Genomic DNA, 22,799 nt, shown 5'->3' with positions numbered 1-22,799 from the left:
TTTTATCCGCTACTATCTTACCTCCTTGCAGGGTTATAGGCATATGTTTCTTTCTCTACTCATTGAAGGATCTTTTCTTGGAAAACAAAGTAACACACACACACACACACACAATCTTCATCCATACTCTATTCTGCATCATGTGAAGTTATAATAATTAAGTAAAATGTAAGGCCTCATGGGCAACCCCCGTCACAACTATGATATAGTAAGAAGAATTGTAATTGTTACTCTAAATATTCATCTCAAACAGCCTTGCAAAAATGAGAAGCTCACAGGATCTAGCTTGCCCTTGAAATGCCTGTTGATGATTATTGTTGCCATTGCCTGCATTTTGGACCAAAAAGAAACACTTTTTTGTACAAAGTCATAGCTGGATAATCACCAACCACCTAAAACTTCTCAATTGCATGCACACAAATGCTAGCATGCATAGCAAGAACTTTTACACTTGAATTTTGGGCTCTAAAGGCCATACAGCTACAACAAGTATTGACTATCCATTATTTACATAGTGCGAGAAAGATAACAAGACATAGCATGTATAAATAAAGGATGTTATAAAAACTGAGTTAGATAAAAACATCAGGTCGTCATAAAAACAGAAGTTAAAATAGATATCAATATGCATTAAATTATAAAGGACATCAAAGATGGACGATAAATATTTCAAAAGTTTGCAAGAAAAACTCTTGGTTTGAAATGTTTGCGGTGGCCTTTTTATTCATCTTTGCAGCATCATCTTTTAATTCGTTGAAAGCAAGGTTCTCACTTCCTCACTTAGCACACACACACAATGGATTATTTACAAGGGGGTGTTTTGCAGCTCTGACAAAAGGTGGTATCCAAATGCCTCTAAATAAAAAGATTTATTATGCATTAAAATCACGGTCAACGTTAATATTTTTCACAGATATTCTATTAACAACTTCCCATCCTTAGAAAGTTCGAGAATGAGCAAGAGCACACCTGCACTCGCCCCTTGCACGTACCCCTCCCCTCCACTATCTCTCCTCCCCACCTTGCACGCTTCTTCCTAGTCCCCTTTATCTCTCCATTTAACTAAGCCCCCCTTCCCCTTCCCGGTTTTCTCCTATCACCCCTGTTTTATTCCCCGCTTTCTCTCACCTCCCCTGTTTTCCCCAGCCGTCCCCGTTTTCTCCCATTTTCTTACAGCTATTGATTTTTCCCTCTTTGTCAATCCTTGTGTGCCCTTTCCCCCCGTTTTTTATTTTCTTTGCTCAGTCTCGGCAACTCCTAGGGTCAATGAAGCTCTTCAAGAGACAGCTGAGAACGTTTTCTGGAGGACTCCATAGCAACCACTCCAACTTCCCAAACAAGGCTGCCCTCAACTGCCTTGAAAGCCACCCTCCAGCTCTTGTCACCATTTGGTCCACCCTTATGATTTGGACAGTGTTCGGTGAGCCCGGACTTATTTTACAAAGGATGTGAACGGGGGAATTTTTCCAAGGTATGATGGGTTGCCAAGCAATGTGGAAATCTTACATGGCTCCTACATGGGATATGTGGATTTCACACAAGATCTAGAAAGATTGTGGATGGTCAAAAGTTGAAGCAGGACCTTCATCGTGATTTATGCTGGCATGGACAAGAGCAAGATAAAAGCACGCTAAATCGGGCAAAAGTTAGTTGTGGGGTCAACGCCCTACCAAGTCAGCGGTTTTAAATCTCTCGCTCGGTACGGCAAGGATGCCCTTTAGCCCCATTATTATATATCATAGTGGCAGAGGCCATGAGCATCTTCCTCCGCTCCACTATTGGTATTTCTGGATTGAGGTTGTGTCTTCGTAGTCAACAGGACCTAGTTGACCCAAAGTTAGCTTATGACACAGCCATGTTCTTGGAGGCCTCACACATATGTTTATGTTCCTTCCGTGTGGCATTGGAAGAGTTTTGTTTGGCAAGAGGAGCCCTCATTAATTGGCAGAAATCTGTTGGTTTTTGGATTAGCGACTCACCGAGAGTTGCTTGGGGTGCAGAGCTTGGTTTTACTTGGATCAATAGAGGATGCACAACTAGATTTTGGGGTGCCAGGTTGGGGTTGATATTTCTCCTGCACAGTAGTTTGCTCCGGTACTTTGCTCCGGTACCTATGAGTATTGGAAAGAAGCTTCTTCATTGGAGCTCCAGGAGATTGGATTTAGCCTCCAGAGCATTGGTGGCTAATCAGGTATTGCTGGCCTCGGCTTGGTTTATTGCCTCTTGTTGGTGCTTCTCTCCTGCGTGGATTGGTCAGTTGCAGAGGTTGATCCACAATTTTCTTTGGTCAGGTTTGGATGGCACCATAGACACACGTGCCAAGGTAGCTTGGCTCACAGTTATTCAACCCAGACGAGAGGGGGGGGCTCAATATTATTGATCTGGATGTTCAATGCTAGGCTTAGTCTAGTGAGGATTGTTGGTCATTCGGAAAAGCACTGGTTCATTGATCCTTCTCCTCAGATAGTGACTGATGGATGTTGGTGTTTGTGGTTGTATAGTGGCAATCCTATCAGATATCTTCAGTGGGATCCAAGTGAGCGGGAGTGGATTGATGCCTCCAATCCATTGAAAAGCCTTCCTTCTTCCAGTTTCACGGTCCGGAATGACAGGCTTCTCATCACTCAACAGATGTATAGAATCACTCTGAAGCCTCGTTGGGAGAGTTATAGTGATATAGCGAAGATATTGGCACAGGCTTTGACATTTATATAGAAAGAGCCAGATCTCTCATTTCTTTTGGTTATTTTTACATGGTGGTCTCCCCACCAATCAGTGGAGATCGGTTTTCGGTGTACCACCTACCTGCCTGAGATGTGCGGCAAATTCTGAGACTGCACAACATTGTTTATGGAGACGCAACACTGCAAGGCGTATTTGGGGTTCTATAGCCCAACTTATGGGCAAATTGAGTGGCCGCGCCATATATGTTACTTGGGGGGCAATTGCTTGGCTTTCCCAGTTTGGTCCGCAACTTTTCTATCAGGATAGTGATACAGACATTGCTATTTTCATTCGTAGAGGTATTGCCCAACATGGTTTGTTGTAGGATGTCCCTTTCTCACATTATACACCCCTCACATTATACAACCCCCAGACAGAGGATTGAGACCAGTTGGGAGATTGTTGCCAGTATTACAGCATGGTAGATCTAGAGAGCTATATGCACGGAGACTATTGAGGGTGTCCAGATTTCTGAGTCTGAGTGCATTAGAACTATATGGGGTGATATCATCCATACTCTCATGGCTACTTGGGCTCGTATTCAGGGATCCTCTCGTTAAAGCGCTTTGTATTTGTGTGGGACCATGGCATTTTCTTTTCCTCTAGTCCTGCAGGTCTTTCATGGCACCATGATGCTCCTCAATGGTTGAGATCACCTTACATATTGGGGTGATTCTATTCTATCCGGCTTTTAGCCATGATTGTTGTATGCCTTTTTCTTACTAAACAGAAGTCTCTTTTGGGAAAAAAAAAAGGCTCGTTGTGGGCCTAAAAGAGGCATAAAACTTGTGATACATGCTAAAGAAAGCTAAAAGTGACTTGTATAACATATTTAGGCTGGTCGAGTTGCTTTTTGGAGCGTTGGGCAGATATTTTGAGCTGGTCGATTCTTTTATGAGCAAATATGCATCTATTTGAGAGCGACTATCAAATACGGTGAAAAGAGAAGTCGGCCACCTTGCTTTTCTTCCTTCCCAAGGCTCGTCAACTGCTGTTTTGAGCTTTCCAAGGCTGGTCGATTTGCTTTTACATCTTTCTGAGGCTCGCAAGGTTGCTACAAAGTTGCCCAGGCACATGTATGGTATGATGGCAGCATTTGGAAGCCAGTTGAAGGCTGAAATCTCTGTTTTGGGACTGCGAACCAAGGGACTTTTATGGATTGAAGGCTTCCACAGTGTGGTCTTGCTATCGAGAAGAGCATGAAACTGTTTGCAAGGTCCTTTATTAAAGGATTTGGCTATCTTCATCGAGGCCTGTGTGGGCTGAAAGTTGCTTTTGTGGAAAGCAGTGTTTGGACACATGTTCCTATTTGAGTAAAGCTTGGAAATTCCAATGCTTGTGCACGGGCATCCTTTGTTGTACAATTTCTCCCATGGAATAAAGAATTCCTGAAGGGGGGGCTGGCCATTCCCATCCCAATGTGCTGTCCTAGGCATATGATTTTATTTTTCAGCATGTGTGATTATATTTAATGGATGTGGCCAGTACTTACACGTTTAAGTTCCGATTGACGGTCATGCAAAAGTGTGTCGAAGACCTTAGTCCCCCCGGGCTCGGAATTCTGGTTACAGCTCTTGTCCATCTTTGCGGCCTCTTTGGAGGCCGCCACAATGGTATTTCATGTCAATGATGTATTTGGTTGCCCATGGTAGTGCAAAGCATCCAGGAACTTATTTAAACTTGGCAATTATCAAAGGTCTGATTTGAAGACCTTCATGTAGGTGATGTTTAACCCCCTCCCCTCCTTTGCTCAATCTCGGCTGCTCCCAAGGTCAATGTAACTCTTCAAGAGATAGCTGGGAGCGCCTTCTGGTTTTGAGAGGGGGGGGGAGGGGGGGCCAGGGGTGTGGGTGTGGGTGTGGGTGTGGGTGTGGGTGTGGGATTGCATAGCAGCCACTCCAACTTCCCTAAGCAAAAGCCACCCTCAACCTCCAGCTCTTGTCCACCTTGGTGGCCTCATTCGAAGCCACCACAATGGTATTTCATGCTGGTAGGCCTGTTATACCAACTTATGAGGCTGATTTATCACTACCATGTCCTCTCACTTGCTGCCCAAAACTTGCAGAAACTCTAATTCTCAAATTTGAGACTGCGTTGGTGATGTATTTGGTTGCCCATGGTGGTGTAAAGATTCCAGGAACTTATTTAAAACTTGGAAATTATCAACGGTCTGATTTGAAGACTTTAATGTAGGTGGTTTTGGCTCATTGGGTATTTGCAAGTCATCCTAGGCACCTGTGAGACTAGGGTGCAGGTTTGACCCATTGTTCAACCATTTCAAGAGAGGAGAAAGTTGCTATTTCTCTTCATCGGCAACCATTGGTTGGTTTAGAGCTTGTTGCAACTGATTTCTTTGCATATTGTATTGGAAACTCGGTGATTTGTGATCACCCCTAAACTTGTATTGACAAATACTCCTTGAAATATAAAATATTCAGGGGAAAAGGGGAAGGAGGAGCGCACCGCGGTGAGGGAGAGAGAGGGGGAAGTGGGGGGGGGGGGGGTGTTGTCCAACTTGAACCCCCAATGCGTTGTTATTGGCCTTCGCACATGACACGCACAATCTAGCACTTGATTATTGGAATTACTTTACTTTGTGTTGTGGCATATATCTCTTGGTTCATTAGAGTGATTAATTAGTTTAATAGTAAGTACTCCAAGATTTGCACTCCCGGTTACAACATCCTCTAGCATTGTCATCGTGATATGCTCTGCACATGCATACTTCGTGTTTTGTACTTGGACACTAATCTAGGGATTAGGAGCCTAATCTAGTGGGGTTAGGGGGTCCGAGATTAGGGATCACCCCCCCCCCCTCTTCCCTCCTCTCTCCCGCCTTCAGCCCCCAGCCTTGTATCACTTTCCTCGCAAGTTTTTCAGTGCTTCAGGGCTCCCCTGTTTTCAGCAAGTTTCAGCTCTTTCTGGTCTTTTCCCTCAGGACTCCATGGCAGGTATCTCCGTCATCCCCGAACGAAGCCGCCGTTGCTTGCATTTCTTTCTCCGAAGCGGATTTTCAAGTTCTCGCCATGATAGTTGCCTCTCTTGAGGCCTGCAACTTGGTCTGCAAAATTGTTGGTAGCCGCCCTATACGTGGACAGTTAAAGGATCTCTTTCAGGTCAGGCTCATTGGCGAACCTGTGAAGATCAGCAATATTCACCCTCTGGGGCGCGAATACTACAAGGCGGAATTTGACTCGCCAGTGGCGTCAGACCGGGTCATGCAGTTGCTAAGTCTCCTTGCACTGCGAACGGCGCAAGCCATCTTTGCACGCTGGCAGCACGGCTTCGATCCAGCCTCTAACCCACTGGCTGGAGCTTCGGGTTTCCCAATGATAATTTGTTTTCCAGGCCTGAGGAAGGAGTACCTTCCTCTTCTCTCGGTGATTGGTGGTGCCATCGAGAGAGTGATGGAGCCCCCCCCCACCCCCTTGTTGCCTCGGCCCTTGCACGAGCAGCTAGGATTCCATCTCTCCACATTTGTGTGGCCTCGTCGGAGTCTGTACCGTAGGGTATATCTGTTCCTAGCCTCCGGGGCAACCCCATATAGCAGCATGTGGAGTATTCATGCCTCCCAGGCCAATGTTTCATTTGCAGGTAGATGGGCCATCTAGCCAGAGCTTTCCCTCGGCGGCAAGCCAAGAGACCCCGCCCCCAGTGGTTCCTCCCCCCATTTCTCGTGCTGATCATCATCAAGGGGCAGGAGCAAGGAGAGAGGCACGCCCTCAGGCAAAAGAGCCCCAAGCCCCAACTCCAGATGACCCAGCTACCGGAGAGTGGCGGACGGTTGGCACGCGCCCTGGCCGCCCGACGACCGCACGCGCCAAGCTAGCAGATCTCGGGAGGATTCGGTTCTATCAAAGAACTGTTATTAGCATTTATCTCAAGATTTTCCCGTTGGTGACGCGCCCTTGCCAGTCCCGGAGCGGCCCCTCTAGCCCCACCAGTATGGCAACCGATCCCTCGTCGAGATCCCCCCCCCGACCCCCCCCCCCGGACCCCCAGTGTTCTGAGAGGCCGACCGGCCTGTTTGAGCCCTCGGTGAGCCCATCCCCGCAGCCATCCTCTCTGATGGATCTCTCCTAGCAGCACCCCTCCCCCGCCTGTCCTCCCCTCCCCCCACCCACCCCCCCCCTCTCCTCTCCCTACTTCATCACCAACTTTACCCGCCGCGGTCCCCCCCGCCCCGCCCTTATCTCGCGAGCCCTCCCCCCCCCCCCCTTCTTCCTTTGCCTCTCCAGAGCACTCTCGTCACCCCCCCACAGCCCCTAACCTAGAACGAAGGCAAACGGCTAGATCCATCCGTCGCTTGATTCACGGGTTCTCTGAGAAGGTAGAGATGACCATTGCCGCTTCCCCAATGAGGGCTCTTCCGCCAAAGTCCCCAGGTGAGGCTCCCAGATCCTGGGGCAACTAGTGGATTATAGTTTCTTCCAATGTCTACCAACGGAAGGGACCGACATTTTGGAGGAGACAATAGCCCCTATTCGGGTATGTGTGGTTTTTCACCACTTCAGGCCCTCTACACCAGATAATGGCACGATGATCTTCTCTCTCCCCTTCAGTGCAGCCCCGGGGACAGAGTGAATCCCGGCCATCCAAGGCCAGGCAATCGCACTCTCCCAGCAACTCCACGATCTTCGCACCACTAACATTCTCACCCATTTCTAGCCTTTGGCTAGGATGGAGCTTGGAGGTTATGCTCATCGAGGAGATGGTAGGTCTCCAGCCTGGAGGTACTGCTTTTGTCTTCGTGCATACCTATGTCGCGGTACCTCTTCCCCCCTCTTACAAATACCTCTATTGTGTTAAGACGGAGTCCGTAGCATGCATACACTCGCGCTCGTACAGTGTGGCGTCACATGGAGGACAGGATTAGTGCCCACCTGGAATTCTTTAATTGAATGTTCTTCAATGTTTTAATACCTTAAAGAAGCTTCTTAAGGTCCACAAAAAAAATATACATCAACAAAAAAAATAATTAATAGCATAGAGTGAATATACATCAAAAAATTAATTAATTAATAGCATAGAGCGAATATACTCTTGCTCTCTTCTCTTTTCTACTATCGTTATGCCACGTCACTGTTGCAACCTCATCGCCTTTTTATTGTTGGAGAGACACACCTCTCCTTTGCCTTGACAGATGGCGCCTCCTTGCCAAGTTAAGCTGCCCGTTAACTCCACCACTTGTCTCCAAACAAGGCCGCCCTGCTTTGTTGCTCAAAAGAAGTTAGCTATTATGGTCGCTTTACTTATTCTGTTGGCGCTCTACAACACCCACCACGACTTTACCTTCCTAATGTTAAGCCGACGGCGGCGGCTGGCGAGCCATTGCCTCTTAAGATGATGCCAACCACAACACCTAATCACCTTTTAATCAAGGATAAGGAAAATCATAACTCCCCAATCACTTGCTAAGAGCTAGCTAGCCTAGGAGGCTCTCATACCATGTTCAAAAATCACATGGCTAAGGAGGATTGAAGATAAAGATGGCCTTCATTGTAGAGAGATAGCAATAGTAAAAGGGATCAATCTTAATGCTAATCAATAATTAGGTTTAATATTCACAATACCATAATCTCATTGCATTAGAGCTTTGCCCTCGCACTGATTGTGATTATTCCCCGTCTAAACCCTCGCCCAAGACTCTTCGAGTGGAGGGCAGTTCCGCTAGTGCCGCATCACACAAAGACTAATATGCGGATTGTTACATGGAACATTCACAATTTAGGGGGGCCTCAGTGCTTTCAGAGATGAGGTGTCCTACGAGGCGGGCTCCAGAGAGCCATGGTTGGGGGACCCATAGACATTTTATTCCTCCAGGAGCATCACCTCTCAGAGGGGCGCACCCGCAGATGCGGGAAGATTCTTTCAGGAGGACGTCACACTTTTTGGTCCCCATCTTTCCGCCCCTCTGGGACGCAAGGAGGGGTGTGTAATTCTGTCAGTGAGTGGTTGCTACTACCGGCATTGTCTAGCTACAGAGTCATCGTCCCCGAGCGTGCACAGTGGATTACTATTACTATCGGAGAGGATAGCGTTGGCTTCCTCAAAGTTTACGCTCCAAACGTTGCTGTAGGTAGAGCCCTCTTTTGGAGCTCAGTACGGCAGGCCCTCCCTTAGGCTGATTTTGGTGCTTGGGTGGTGACTTCAACATGATAGAGGCAACAGAGCACAGACTTGGAGGTGGCACGGCCACAGTTTCAGGAGTAGAGTACTCAGCCTGGGAGGAGATGGTTCTTGGAGTCAGGGGACAGGACCCTTAGCATCTTCCAGAGTTGGGTGTAGCCCGGGGAGCCTTCGCTTCTTGAGATCGGAAAGGAGGAGCACCGGCCCCAACCTCTCTAGACTTGACATATTTTACGTGGATGAGTGGGCTTGCAGCCGAGGGGGTATGATTGGTATTTTGGCAGGCACTACATTTTCTGACCATGCCCCGTTTATTTTATCCTTAGACGACCCCTGGTGGCATGACAGGCAGATACCCCGACAGGAGGAGAGACGGTATTCGCAGGTTGCATGGCCAAGATGGAGCTATTGTTTCTGATCCCCCCAAGTGAGCGCCATTGCCACAGACTTCTTTCGATCCCTCCTCACTGGTGCCGCAGTATCTCCACAGGTGGTGGAGAGGGTCTGGCGGCATACGAGGGGGGCGGTTCTCCCCTCTCTTTAGTCATTCTTATTGACACCTTGGACTGCTCAGGAGTTGGAGGCAATGACGGCACTTCCCAGGGGAAAATGCCCGGGGGAAGACGGGCTTCCAGCCTCCTTTTTTCTTCGCCATTGGGGCCTCACGGAAGGTGGCCTTCGTGCTGCCTTCAATGAGATTATGATCACAGGTGCCATGCCAAAGAGACTCTCAGAGGGCTTGATTCACTTGATTCCCAAGGAGGGTGGTGACAGATTGGTAATCCGGCAATGGACACCCATCACTCTTCTAGATCTTGGCTAAGGCCATCAGTAGGAGACTACAGCCTTTTCTCCCAGACTTGATCCATGACACTCGGACCGGCTTGGTTCAGGATCGGAGCATTCTAGAAAACATCTTCACCTTCTGGGAGGCGATAGCTTCGGTCAGGATGCAACAGCAGGACCTCATTGTGCTACTCCTAGACTTTGAGAAAGCTTATGATAGGGTGGATTGGAGCTTTCTGGAGGGCACTATGAGCCGGATGGGATTTCCCCATGGAGTGGATTCGTGGAGTCTCGGGACTCTACTTAGCCTCACGAAGATAGGTTCTCATTCAGGGAGCCCATGGCAAAAGATTCCCCCTCCGTTGCTCGGTTAGACAAGGTTGTCCTTTGGCACCTTACCTCTTCCTATTCATTGCCGAGGCCATGAGCAATTTTCTCTTCGCTCAGGACACCGGGCTTCAAGGATTGCGTCTTCCCCTCCGTACGCAAGACAACCTGCAGGACTCACAGTTTGCAGATGACAATGCAGCTTTCCTTGCAAGAGATGTGGGGAATCTTCAGAAATTTGCGGAGGCGACGAGGTTTTCTGCTGCACTTCAGAAGCACATATCAACTGGCACAAGTCATGTGGTTTTTGGGTAGGCTCAGCACCTGCCTCAACTTGGCGACCAGTTGAGGATTTTCAGTGGATCCCGAAGGGCACTTCAGTACGATATCTCGATTGCCAGGTTGGCATTGATATCTCTCCCCAGGAGCAGCTGACCCCGCTTCTTCTGAGTATTCGAAAGAAGCTTTTATATTGGAGCTCGACGAGGCTTTCCCTAGCAGGCAGAGTGGTGGTGGCGAACTAGGTACTGCAAGCCACCACGTGGTACATCACTTCATGCTAGGCCTTGTCTCGGGCATGCATTGGCCAGGTGCAGCAATTGATCCGGAACTTCTTATGGACCGGAAGTGATGGGAGGCCAACCAGGGCCAAGGTGGCATGGCGAGTGATCAGTCAGCCACGTAGCGGAGGGGGGCTTGGCTTCATCGATCCAGCTATTCAGAGCTGTGTCCTGTTGGGCAAGCTGATTGTCAGAGGACTCCTTCCCGGTGGTGAGCCTTGGAAGGATTTCTTATTGGCCCAGATTTCAGCCCGCACTCCGGGCCTTGGGGGCCTGTGGCCACCGCAGAGTACCCGATGGATCATCACAGAGATGAGAGACCATGGTTTTAGCCCAACTTTTGAGGACAGATTTGCAGTCAGTTTACTTCGGGCTTGGGATCATCTCAGGCCAGCCCTCAGACAGCCCTCAGACAAATAGTTCGAGTTGCCTCAGAGGAGCAGCTCTAGCAACCTTTGGTCTGGAGCCCCTTGATCTGATTACCCAGTGGCCACATGTTGGGGGCCCGGCCGCATGTATCTTGGGGAGCTTTGAACACGAGACCAACCAGGTCTTTTGGAGATTGGATTGCACACAAACAGCTACCTCTGGAGAAGCAGGAGAGAGGCCTTACAGGGATCCGGGGTCGAGATAGACTAAGCATCGCCATTGACACAACTACCCCTCAGGAGTGGCTGATGCCTATTCCAGACCCGACCCCCCAGTGTGGTTAGGAGTGTTTACCAGACACGATATCCTTGTGGCGGTCCACGGAGCAGATGAGGATTAGTGGTCTGCTTACTTTTTCTATTGGATCCCAAGGCAAAGTTGAGAGATCAAAGCTTCCCTTGGAAGATTTCAGAGGCTGCACCTTGCAGAGGGTGAGGATGATCGGTTTTCGAGCACGAGAATGGCACATAGATCCAGCACCAGCCAAGCTGGCTAGGGAGAGGCTATGGCAACTATGGATTTGGGAGTGCCGACCTCTCACATGGCTGCAGTGGGACCCAGGATAGTGGACTTGGCATGATCCTGTGGATCAGGAGGAGACTCTAGATGCCCCCTTCTTTGCATATACAACGTGGCTAGGCCGTAGGATCCAGATGCCTGAGATAGATGGCACACCAGCAATAGCAACAGCAACGCATTGGCAGTCACAGGGCCTATCACAACGCTTCCTTTCACATTTCTAGAAGAGGTTTTGGGACAGCTTTCGGCCTAGAAAGATCACACTCTTTCTTTGGTTGATGGCACATAGGAGTTTGGCAGTCAGTACTTGGCCGACGGTGGGAGGTCAATCAGTCGCTTATCCGAGGTGCGGCCACCACCAGGAGTCTCAGTAACATTGCCTTTGGGATTGCTAGCAGCGGATTCTCCGTATCTTCGCTATGGACAGGGCATCGACCCGGATCATCACTTGGGGCACTATCGCTTGGGCCACAGAGGCTGAAGCGATCAAGGCTTATGAGGAGGAGGGGAAGCTACAGGGAGATTTTGACCGCGTGCGGAAGCGGCGAGAAGCCTTCTTGAGACTTTGGAGGCCTTGCCCTTTCCTCACAGATAGAGGCGGTGACCCCATTTGGCATTACAGACCACCTGTGTGGTTGTTTCCCCCCCTCCCCCTGTATAAGATAGCCTTCTCCTCACAGAGCAACCAACCGTAGGAGAAGCATCTCTGCCCCTTATGATCACTTGTTTCCCGCCCTTATAAAGGCGAGTTTGTATCTAGCCCGTCGTGATTGTACTTCACCCTTTGTGGCTATTTTTTCCATTAGCTAATTGAAGGATCTTTTTCCCAAAAAAAAAAATTTACTTATAAATTATGACCAACCCTGTGTTCACACGCACTCATGTCCCAAGGCGGACAAAACACAATGCCCACTGCCCATACCTTACCCCATTTGTACAAAGGGAACAACCAGCCATGTGTCAATCCCATCTTGCACCACAAGTCACTTGTCCACTCTACCTGACACGTAGGCTCTCTTCCCTCTCTCTCTAGAAGTTGGCGCCCTTCTTCATGAGGCCTTTTGGGTGTATTTTTGGCACTTTCCCCTTCCCAACTCTATATCCAAGCTTGCTAGTGTATTTAAGTGTATTGATTAGCATTGTGTTCAACCAAGCTACATTGGTATCAGAGTATACGGTTCTCTTTCACTTCTATCGTGAAAGACAATCACTGTGAACACTAGCTATCTCTACACTTAGAACTAGACAGCCATACAGTGTATGATGGAGATGCGACCACGAGAGACGGAGACAATGAAATGCATGCTTCCAATGCTTTACAAGAAGAACAAACTCATGTGGTGCACATTAGGGAACGGGAACATGTGGGACAGCTGTCCCACATGTTCTCGTTCTATCGTGAAAGACAATCACCGCGAATACTAGCTATCTCTACACTTAGAACTGGACAACCATACAGTGTATGATGGAGATGCTAACACAAGAGCCGGGGACAATGAAATGCATGCTTCCAATGCTTTACAGAACGAACAAACTCATGTGGTGCATATTAGGGAACGAGAACATGTGAGACAACCGTCCCATAGCAAAGAGAAAATGCAAGAAGAAGACTCCATAGCCTTAAGGGCTGAACTTACTCATATGCGGGCTCTTCTTTATGCACAACAAGAAGAATTGAAGCATTGCCGCCGCGAGGATCCATGGGTACATGATCGTTTGAAGGCCAAGAAATCTAAATCTTGTATGGATCATGGAGTGGCAATGATTGCTCAAGAGTTGCATATGCAATCGAGGAAGGCAGCACGTGCATACTTGGCTCGTACCGAGGATGCCCATGCAGAAAAGGCAACCATCCCACATGTCTTGGTATCCCCACACTTGCATGGCGTGGAGTCGCCGATGGTTCCTCTCCAATAGCTTGAGGATTCATCCTCTTACACATATGTTCTTGTTTGAGCACCAGAAGCTATGGGTGAAAATGCACCAATGTGTGTTGAGGGGCCAGCCATGCCTCAAGCTTACAGGGCACATGTATATATGCCTAATGCATCACCTTTTGTTCCTAAAATGATGCCAATCACAACGACTGTCCCAATGGACAAACATGCGGGAAAACATGTTGGGATGCAAGCAACTGCATCAAAGTCTCGTGACTTCAAAGCCGGAGACAAATCTGTGAAGTTTGACGAATATCATAGGGAATATGATGAATCAAAGGCACTTGCTTTTATTGCCCAGTTTGATATTGCTTTTAGTGATGAGAATTTCGCTTAGAAATCCATGATCCGGTATGTAAGCATGTTCATGAAAGGCACTACTGCCCATTGGTGGCTCACAGAGAAGCTCTCACCGAATCCTCTTAGATCATGGGAAGAGTTCAAGGAGAGGTTCTATGCCCAGTTCTTGGCTCCCAATGCATCGAATGAGATAACAATGAAGTGGGATTGGGTGAAACAGAATGAGGGAAAAATGGTAAATGCATATGTGCAAAAGTTTTGGAAAGTGCTTTTGGAGGTGTCCCAATTTATGCATGTCACCGAGGCAGAAAGGAAGAGAAGGTTTCAATCGGGATTGCAACCCATCTACAAAGCGGGACTACAAATGTATCCTGGTAACACTTTACACCAACTAATCCCAGCCACCACTGCCACCAAGCAATTGGAACTCAAGTTGAGTTGATAAAATATAAGGCTAAACACTCATTCCAAGGCAAAGAGAGGGCTGTCCAAAACCTGCAAAATAATGGACAACCAAGAAGCGTCCCTTCCAAGTGAGAGACTGCAAATTAGAGACGGGGGTGGTGATTTTGGTGCATGGGTGGTGATTTCAACATGTTAGAGGTGGCCAAGGACAAACTCGGAGGTGGCATGGAGTACTCGTCTAAGGGGACAAGACCCTTGGCATTTACCGAAGTTTGGACTTAGACGCTTGCCTCGGGAGTTTGTGCTTCTCGAGATCCATTCAGAGGAGTACAAACCCCAACCTTTCCAAGTTAGACCGGTTTTATGTGGATGAGTGGGCTTAGAGACGAGGTGGCATGATTGGTATTCTGGCAAGCACTACTTTCTCCGATCATACACACGTCATTCTATCCCTAGAGGACCCATGGAGGCAGGACAGACATTTTGAGCACCCGAATCCCAAGCAGCCTCGTTCAGGATTCCAAGATTTGCAGCAGGATAGAGAAGATCTGGGAGAGTCTACATTTTCGCACTGGTTTAACCGTAGGAGCTATGGACGCAGGCCTTGGAGAGATCAGTAGTTTATTATAGGAGGCCGCACAAAGCAGACTTCTTGGCTTCCGAGAGCAAGAGAGGATTGGCCCTCAGAGCCTAGCCTCCTTGCAGCGGCTTCAAGAGAGTACTCCGAATAGCCCGTGGATTGAGGCCCACTTGGCTGCAGCCCGTACTAAGCTTAGGTCCATCGAGTTGTAGAGGGTGGAGTACAGATACCATGCTAGAGCCTCCTTTTAGACCGAGGAGGGAGACAAGGCACCTGAGATTTCTTTGAGATTTTAGGCCTGCACAGACGGAGGGATGGTATCCGCAGGTTGCAAGGCCAGGATGAATCCATAGTTGCGGATCCCCCCCAGATGCGAGCCAGTGCCACAGATTTCTTTCGTTCTCTTCTCAAGAGTGGCCCCCTATCCTCTCAGGTGTTGGACGCACGTGGGCAAGTCTGGCGGCACATGAGAGAGGTCGTTCCTCCCACTCTCTGGACTTTCCTGTTGACACCCACTTTAGAGCAGCTTGCGGAGGCTCTAACGGCACTCCCCAGGGCAAATCCCCAAGAGATGACGGGCAACCGGTTTCATTATTCCTTCGGCATTGGGATCTCATGGAAGATGGCTTCAATGCTGCTTTCAATGAGATTATGACCACGAGCTTCATGTTGGAGGGGCTATCAGAGGGATTGATCCATTTGATTTCCAAGGAGAATAGTGACAGATTGGAGATTCATCACAGAGGCCAATCACCCTCCTAGGGGGAACGTCTCCAAAATCCTAGCTAAAGCCATCAACCCGGCGACTGCAGCCTTTCCTCCCCAATTTGATGGACAATGGGCCGGATGGGATTTCTTGAGCAACGAGTCCGAGGTGTTTCTGGGCTCTGTTCGGCTTCACACAACCAGGTTCTCATTCAGGGAACCTGAGGTGATAGATTTCCGATTTCTCGCTTGGTCCAACAGGGCTATCCACTGGCACCTTATAACTTTTAAATGCATACGAACCATGCAAAGTTTGGACTTTTCGGAGAAGTCCTCGCCTCCAAAGGCGGCATCAAACTGCTTCATGAAGGATAAGGCTTTTTGGGTGTCCCGCTTTCTATAAAAGGCATCAAACTTGACGCTCTGGTCTCCCGGCTTGAAGTCCACTTTGCCAATTGAAGGCTCCTTTGCCTTCTTTTCCCTTGCTTGGCCCGAAGAGGCTGCATCTGATAGAACAGGCCTAGGGGTAGCTTCTCTATGCCCTCCATCGGGTAGCTCTGGATCCTTTTGCAATAGTGATTCCTTTGGTTCGAAGGTAGCCTCTGGCGGCCTCCACTCCTTCGGCTTCGATGGCTTGATCTTTGCTGAAGTCTTCAAACATCTGAGCTCTTCTATGGTCTTGTACTTTCTTGGCTCTCCAAGCTAAGAGCTCTTCATCCTAGAGAAATTGTCTAAATTGCTGAAAATCTCAATACTCTGCTGATGTCTTGGCCACGGTTTCATGAGAAACAGATTGTCGGCCTAGGTCCCCATCTTGAGGTCCTGTATTTGCCTCATTGTTGTTCCCTTCGTATGGCCCTTGATCTCCCTCTACTCTTGACATGGCTCTGTCACCCCAAGAAAGTTTTCTTCAAGAGAAAACCTTGCTTTGATACCACTGTAAGCCCAGCGGGGCGTGCAGTGACAGACTTAACCACGTGTCCAAGAGTTATAGAGATAGAGAGAGAAAAGGGGAGAGCAAGAAGGGTAGAAGGGATCTTTACACAGTACACCACACTAAGCGAGGAACAAGCCCCGCCCCCTTTCGAGAATTTATTCAGGAACAATCCATGGGATTTTCCAAGCCAAGACCAATACAGCCAATGAATACAATATCAAACAAATACGTTAATGTAGAAGTCCATGTAACATTCGATGTTGAGGCACAAGATCTCTGATGCCGAGCACACCACGAGAATGACCCACAAGAATATCTTCACCAAGCTCATACCAATGTCCAAAGTCTGAATCCGGTCTGAATCCGATCCCGAATCCTCACAGATGTCCAAGGGAAACTCGATGCCCAATCTGGTAAGCACTTCAAAGAAACAAGCGCTGAGGCCGTGGAAATGAGGCCCCGGATGGCAATACTCCTGCTAAGGGTTCTGAAGAAGAGGTATTAGCAAAGCAGAAGATAAAAACAGCGGGCGGCACTACTTAGAGCGGCAAGCGGCTCCGTAGAGGGTGGCAACAGTTGTGCTGGCCAGCAACGACTGCATCACATGCGGTGGTACTAGGGTAACACGCAGCTGAGCAGAGTGTTGTAGGCGGCTTTTGTTGGCAGTGCAGGCAAGGCATAACTGGGCACTGCAGGGCAGTGCAGTGGTGGAGCCGGTGGGGCTAAGGGGAAACTGCGGCGGCACAACAAGGAGGCAGAGGAGCTACAGGGTGCCGACGGCGCTATAGGGCAACAACAGCGTTGCAGGGCAGCTGTACCACCAAGGGTGGCGTTTCAGGGCAACGGCAACGCTGCAGGGCAACTATACCACCAACGGTGGCGTTTCAGGGCAACGACGGCACTGTAGGGTAGTTGTACCACCAGCAGTGGCATTTCAAGGCAGCGACAGCACTACAGGGTAGTTGAAGAGGATGATGGAGATAATCCTTTTGCTCTCCACAAAGTTGATCTTCACAGAGTTGATTTCCACTGAGTTAATCTCCACCAAATTGACCTATATCATCAAAAGGGATACATGCTTCTTTTATACTTGAAGGGGGACCCCTGCTTTTTGCCATGCTTTGCTTTTGTCTTTTCTCTTTTAAATATATTAATAATAATCAAATATGGCCAAAGTTCTTGAGTTATGCTTTTCTAGCTTCAAGGCCTTGCTTTTTGGCCTTGGAGCTACTTTTTGAAAAAGCGGCTTTTAGCGTTTTGATCCGGCTCAATCTCCTCTTTCCAATGGTGCGGCTTGCGGTCAACTCAGTTTGACTTTTTGCTTTTTCTTGCTTTTTGACCAAAATTGGTGCTTTTCCTTGAGCCAACTTCAAGATCCCTATTCCCAATTTTTCATCCATCTGTCCATGTGTCCGGGCATGAATTCCATCATGTGAAAAGAGATAGGAGGACCAAATAGTTACACATAACTCCCTTCCAAAAGGGTGCTCTCCTGGATGCAGTTCCCAGCATATATATTGGTTTGGACCTCGATGTTGTACCCAAGATGTATTGGTTTGGACTTGGTCAAAGTACCTAGGACTTGATGGATTGGTCCCGGAAGGACTTCCCTTGATGTGGTTTTTACAATGGATTCTTCTAAAACACGATTCCTTGAATTTGAAGAACTATTTTCAATAAAGAGTGTGCACGCTTGAATCGTTGTGGTGGCGTGCATGCATGAAAGTTAAAGTGATTGCAATTATGGGTGGGTGAGTTTTGACCACATATCTCAAGCTAGGTGACGGGTGGTTGGCTAGACCCTTCGTGATTGGACGTGGCTAGTAGCTACGCTTGGCTAAGGAATCCGGGAAGATTTAAGGATAAAAACTAAAATCCCCACGCAAAAGACCGTTAAATATCTCAAATTGGTGAAATCCCCTTCCTTTTCTAGCGTAAGTGGAATTTCCCACGCCAACAAGAGAGGTCGCTTGGGAGTAGCTGCCCGCCGAGATAACGGCAAGGCCCTGAGTGTAAGTATCCCTATCCCCCAAGACCAGACTTCTGCCGACCAATTCTTTGAGACTTGAATTGGGTCTTACACACTTCATCCTTGTGGATAACCCTGGGGAGTCCCCTTCACGCCTATTTGTTCCCTCTTCACCCCTATTTGTTCTCTCTTCCCAGGACTCCCATCTGTCTGCACAGCCCCTCATCCTATTCTTTTTTTTTTGCCAACTAGATGACTTGCAGCTGAGACGTGTGGTTTTTATCACACCACATGCTTCAGCCATTATAGGGCTACCTGGTAACTTTATTCATATGGCTCTTTTTTCTAAGCAGCTAGTTTGTTTTATCTTTTTCCATGATACAGTTGCGTCATTGTATATTTTTTATCTCATAGACCCTTTGGCCATTTGAAGCGATTAAAATACTTTTCTTCCTTTCTTTCTCCTTGACGACGGCGGCCTCCTCATCCCTCCACAATCTTTGCCCCGTCAATGTCCACGTGCCAATCCCTCTGCCTCAGCTCCCCCTTTGCCTCCACGCCCCTCCACACCATCCACTTTCTGCTCGTCTCAGGCAGCCGTCACTGTCTCTATATGCTAGCCTCACTGTCATGGCCTACCAGCCGAGGAGCTTATCATATCTTCCCTCTTACCTAGATCTACCGGATTAAAATCCAAACTCAGTATTACCTAGATCTATGGTTAAAGAAAAGGACCTTATCATATCTTCCTTCTTACCTAGATCTGCTGAATTAAATCTAAACTCCTTCAACCTCATCGTGCTCAGCCTCAATAGGCTCCCCATCGGGTTGAGGGTGCTCCTCATGATCCGACAGGTTGTCATCAAAACGAAGTGCAGGCTCCATAGAGGTAGGAAAGAGAATGTAAAAGGTGGTGTTGCAATAAAATTGTGTACCAAGTCTGAATTTCAAAAATTAGACGCTTTTTCACTCGAGGACAGACGAGAAAATATGTAAAAACCACCCACCTACCGATGCTGAACACACGAGAGATGGAAACCGTGTTGTGAATCCTCGCAACAGACCGTCTCCAAAGTTTCATCACGTCCAAAAGAGGTAAGATGAGTTAAACAACCCTAGACCGCGTTTTTATACGTGGAAAAAACACCACATGTGCCCTCCTCCATGAATAATAGGGATGCCTTTTATAAAAGGAACCCCCCCCCCCCCCCCCCCCCCCCCCCCCCGCGCGGCCCCTTTCACATTTATTTTTTTTTTTAACATGCACTTTCTGTTTTAACTCCGCCACGACTCAGGGTTCTGCTGGCTTGCTGTGCGGATGCACGCCACAGCACCCCATGCTCTCCTTTGTGCCGCTGTAGCTTATCCACCTGCACTACCTGCTGCGACTGCTATTACAAACTGCAGCTCACCACGTGTACACCAGCGCAACCTGTATGGCCAGCAGTGCTGTGCACTGCTATTATATCCTGTACATTACTGTGTGATTCTGTGCACCTGCTGCCTCACTGCACACGCAGCCATAGTTATGTCCATGCTCACACATAAGAAGATAACCAGTACAGCAAGTATGCGAAGTACAACATAGCACCAGCCAAAAGGGAAAAGGTCTTAGGGTTCAGATGTACTCTCAGTTTTGGTCTCATAGGCCATTATGGCCTCTTAGAGACGTTAATATATCATTTAATTTCTCTCTCTCTCTCTCTCTCTCTCTCTCTCTCTCTCTCTCTCTCTCTCTCTGCACAGAATCCATAAGTTCCTTCATGCAACCCTATCAACATAAACACTTACCCGAGTCGCAAATCAAACAAAAACATGGTGACCGAGAGCTACCTAGACAAGGTGACTTGTAACAGCACATGCTAGACACGCAACCCTTATGATGTTCTTTGCTTCCGTGATCAGGCAAGCTCTATAAAGCTCCCATAGGACCAGCTGATACACAAGCTAAACACACAAGGTTAGAACAAAAAGAAGGGTGTAGGCAAACTCACCTCCCAACCATAGATGCATAGGAAATCTCCCCCGGGCCGACGGCTAAGGTTCCACCCTCCACAAGCCAACTTGGCATCCCATACCACCAAAGCCTGTCCTAAGGGACCCTCAGCAAGACCGCATGTGAACCGCCATGTCTATGGCAAGAATCTGGTCCAGGCACAAACCATCAACCAAGTACTATGACTGAATGAATCTCAATAACCCATAAGTCACTTATATAGTGACTACTGCCGCTATAAATAACAATCCAGCTATAAATAGCCAATAACCAGGGATTATCAATAATAATGAACCCTAGCCACCTGTAACATGCTTGCAGCCTTCCCGAATCTAAGGGCTCACAAGATTTAGGACCTGAACCAAAGGATTAGTGTTAGGTACATAAGAACGAGCCACACCAGACATGTGAGTGGAAGACTTACTCCACGGCTCCTCCCACCAACCCCCAAAACCCATGCGCACAAGCCACCCCACAGGAAGAGTGCATGCAAGCGCCATTGTGCAGCAACCACATATATGAGCATGCAAGTATACAGACTGCGTGCATATATGTTGGTACACCCTCTCTCTACCCAACAGAGTTGTGAGGTTACATGCATGAGCTGCAAAATGAACAGCACTTTTTCAGACCCTTACTGTTGCCCAGAACACTTTACGAGAGATCTTAACTACTCCTTGTGTACTTTTAAATTTGATCTTTGGTGTTATGCTTGTTACATGAATCATTGTATCATGGTGGATGTGGAAATATGCACAACAAAATGGATTATAATGAAGTTTTTATAATGAAATATTTACATTTCCAATACATACAACTGGATTCCCCAATGTGCATACGGTATTGGCCAGCAAAGGAGGCCTTGACACCTTGACACACACCACCCCAACCCCCCCAAGCCCACAGTTAGCTCTGCATGTTTTTTGGCCACTTTGATTGTAGTAAGGTTTGCCCAATCAGATGCTTAAGGTGGGAGCATGGAAACTGGGGATAGATTGATCTAAAAAAGTCACAGGAGACCATTCTTCGACTATACCATCAGGAACACTGGACAGGCACAGATCAGACTATTACAACAGACACCCACCAAGGAGGGGACGATGGGAGAGGGGTGGCATTACAGAGCACATGTATACCTTTTCTTTGGACATTGTTATGATCTTTCTGCATGGAGGCCTCCCAGTTAACCAGTGGAGTGGATGCCTACCCTCCATGTCCCATGGTTCAATACTTTCAAAGACATTTAAACATTGTGATTAGGAATGCAGAGGCACAAGTACTCTGGCAGTCTGTGGCTACTTAGCTAGAATGCTAATGAGGAACATTTGCTTTATCACTTAAGGCTCTATTGCATGGTTAGTCCAGTCTGACCCACATGTTTTTTATAAGGACACCCACTCTGATCATGTATTATGGATACATAGATTGGTGGTTCAGAGATGCTCACTGGACAAGGCTCCAGTCTCCAGTTTAGAGCATACCAGATACTAGTAGATTTTTCTTGAGAGATCATTTTGAGCATCACAACTTGGTGACTTTGGCATTCCAGATGCATGGAAACCATGGAAGACATTCAAACTTATTATATGCAGTCTCCCTATGCATTATTTGGTCTGACATGTCCACACCTTGAAAGGCACTCGGATGAGGATACAGTCCTTATCAACTATGGCCAGCAATTAGCTTTCATGAAAGAGTGGGATCATAGTGTTAGCAGTCATCTATGATCTCCTGTTTGTATCATAGTGCTCACAGAGGGCCTTTGTTGTGGGTGTGCCCGCACACGAGCTCTCATTTTTTCCCCATCTTTTTCCTGTTTTTTCCCATTTTTTACTGGTCGTGAGGCTGCTGTTTGCTGGCCAACTTGGGCTATAAGTGCCTTGTACCTGGCCGACTGCTCTTTTGCTGGCCGACTGCATGACTGCAATCGTGGACATGACCAGCAGCCTGTCCGCTGTTTTTTGCCTGGCCGACCAGCATAGGTGGATGGTATATATACCACCCATGGTCCCCCACACCTTTTGTATCTGATCCTGTGTATAGAGCAGAGTTTATGCAGCTTCTCTCCCTCTCTCTTCTGCGTTTTGTTCTCTACAGCAGTTCTCTTATTTCCGTTGTGCATTCTGGCATGGTATCATAGCCCCAGGTGGCTTGAAGCTTGGAGACAATGGGAGCTTGAGGGTTTGTTGATTTGTGGTGCTGATTGGAGACTACTTGGGCTGTTCGGGACTTGGAGATCGGGTAGAAGGCGGCCATTACCGTTGGACAGCCACCTTGCATATTATTTGCAGCCTCGTCTTCATTTCTTTTCCCACCCACCGTCCCTTCACAAGACCTTGTGAACCCTTGAGATGGCTGACTTTCTTGAGATGGCTGAGAAGCACGTGAAGATCCCTTCTCCCCACATTCCCAGTGGATCAAGAGTTGGACGGGACCAACTACGACATTTGCAAGGTAATGATGGAGTCTGTCTTGGAGTCTTATGACTTGGCTGAT

At 48.0% G+C, this 22,799-nt stretch overlaps 1 protein-coding gene across 15 annotated transcripts in view; it reads right to left on the bottom strand.

Annotated features, from left to right (window-relative positions):
- Positions 1 to 22,799, bottom strand: part of LOC147621091 (transglycosylase) — a 165,639-nt gene that overhangs the window by 133,257 nt on the left and 9,583 nt on the right. For all 15 annotated transcript variants that reach the window (XM_086823807.1, XM_086823802.1, XM_086823796.1 and 12 more), the window contains one exon: positions 277 to 327. In XM_086823807.1, coding sequence (XP_086679933.1) covers positions 277 to 327 — 51 coding nt within the window. The remainder of the gene's footprint in view (positions 1 to 276; positions 328 to 22,799) is intronic.

The sequence above is a fragment of the Cibotium barometz genome, chromosome 30, assembly GCF_041138505.1.
Source record: "Cibotium barometz isolate CiBa-2024 chromosome 30, ASM4113850v1, whole genome shotgun sequence".
NCBI lineage: Eukaryota > Viridiplantae > Streptophyta > Polypodiopsida > Cyatheales > Cibotiaceae > Cibotium > Cibotium barometz.
This window is presented reverse-complemented; position numbering and strand designations above follow the sequence as displayed.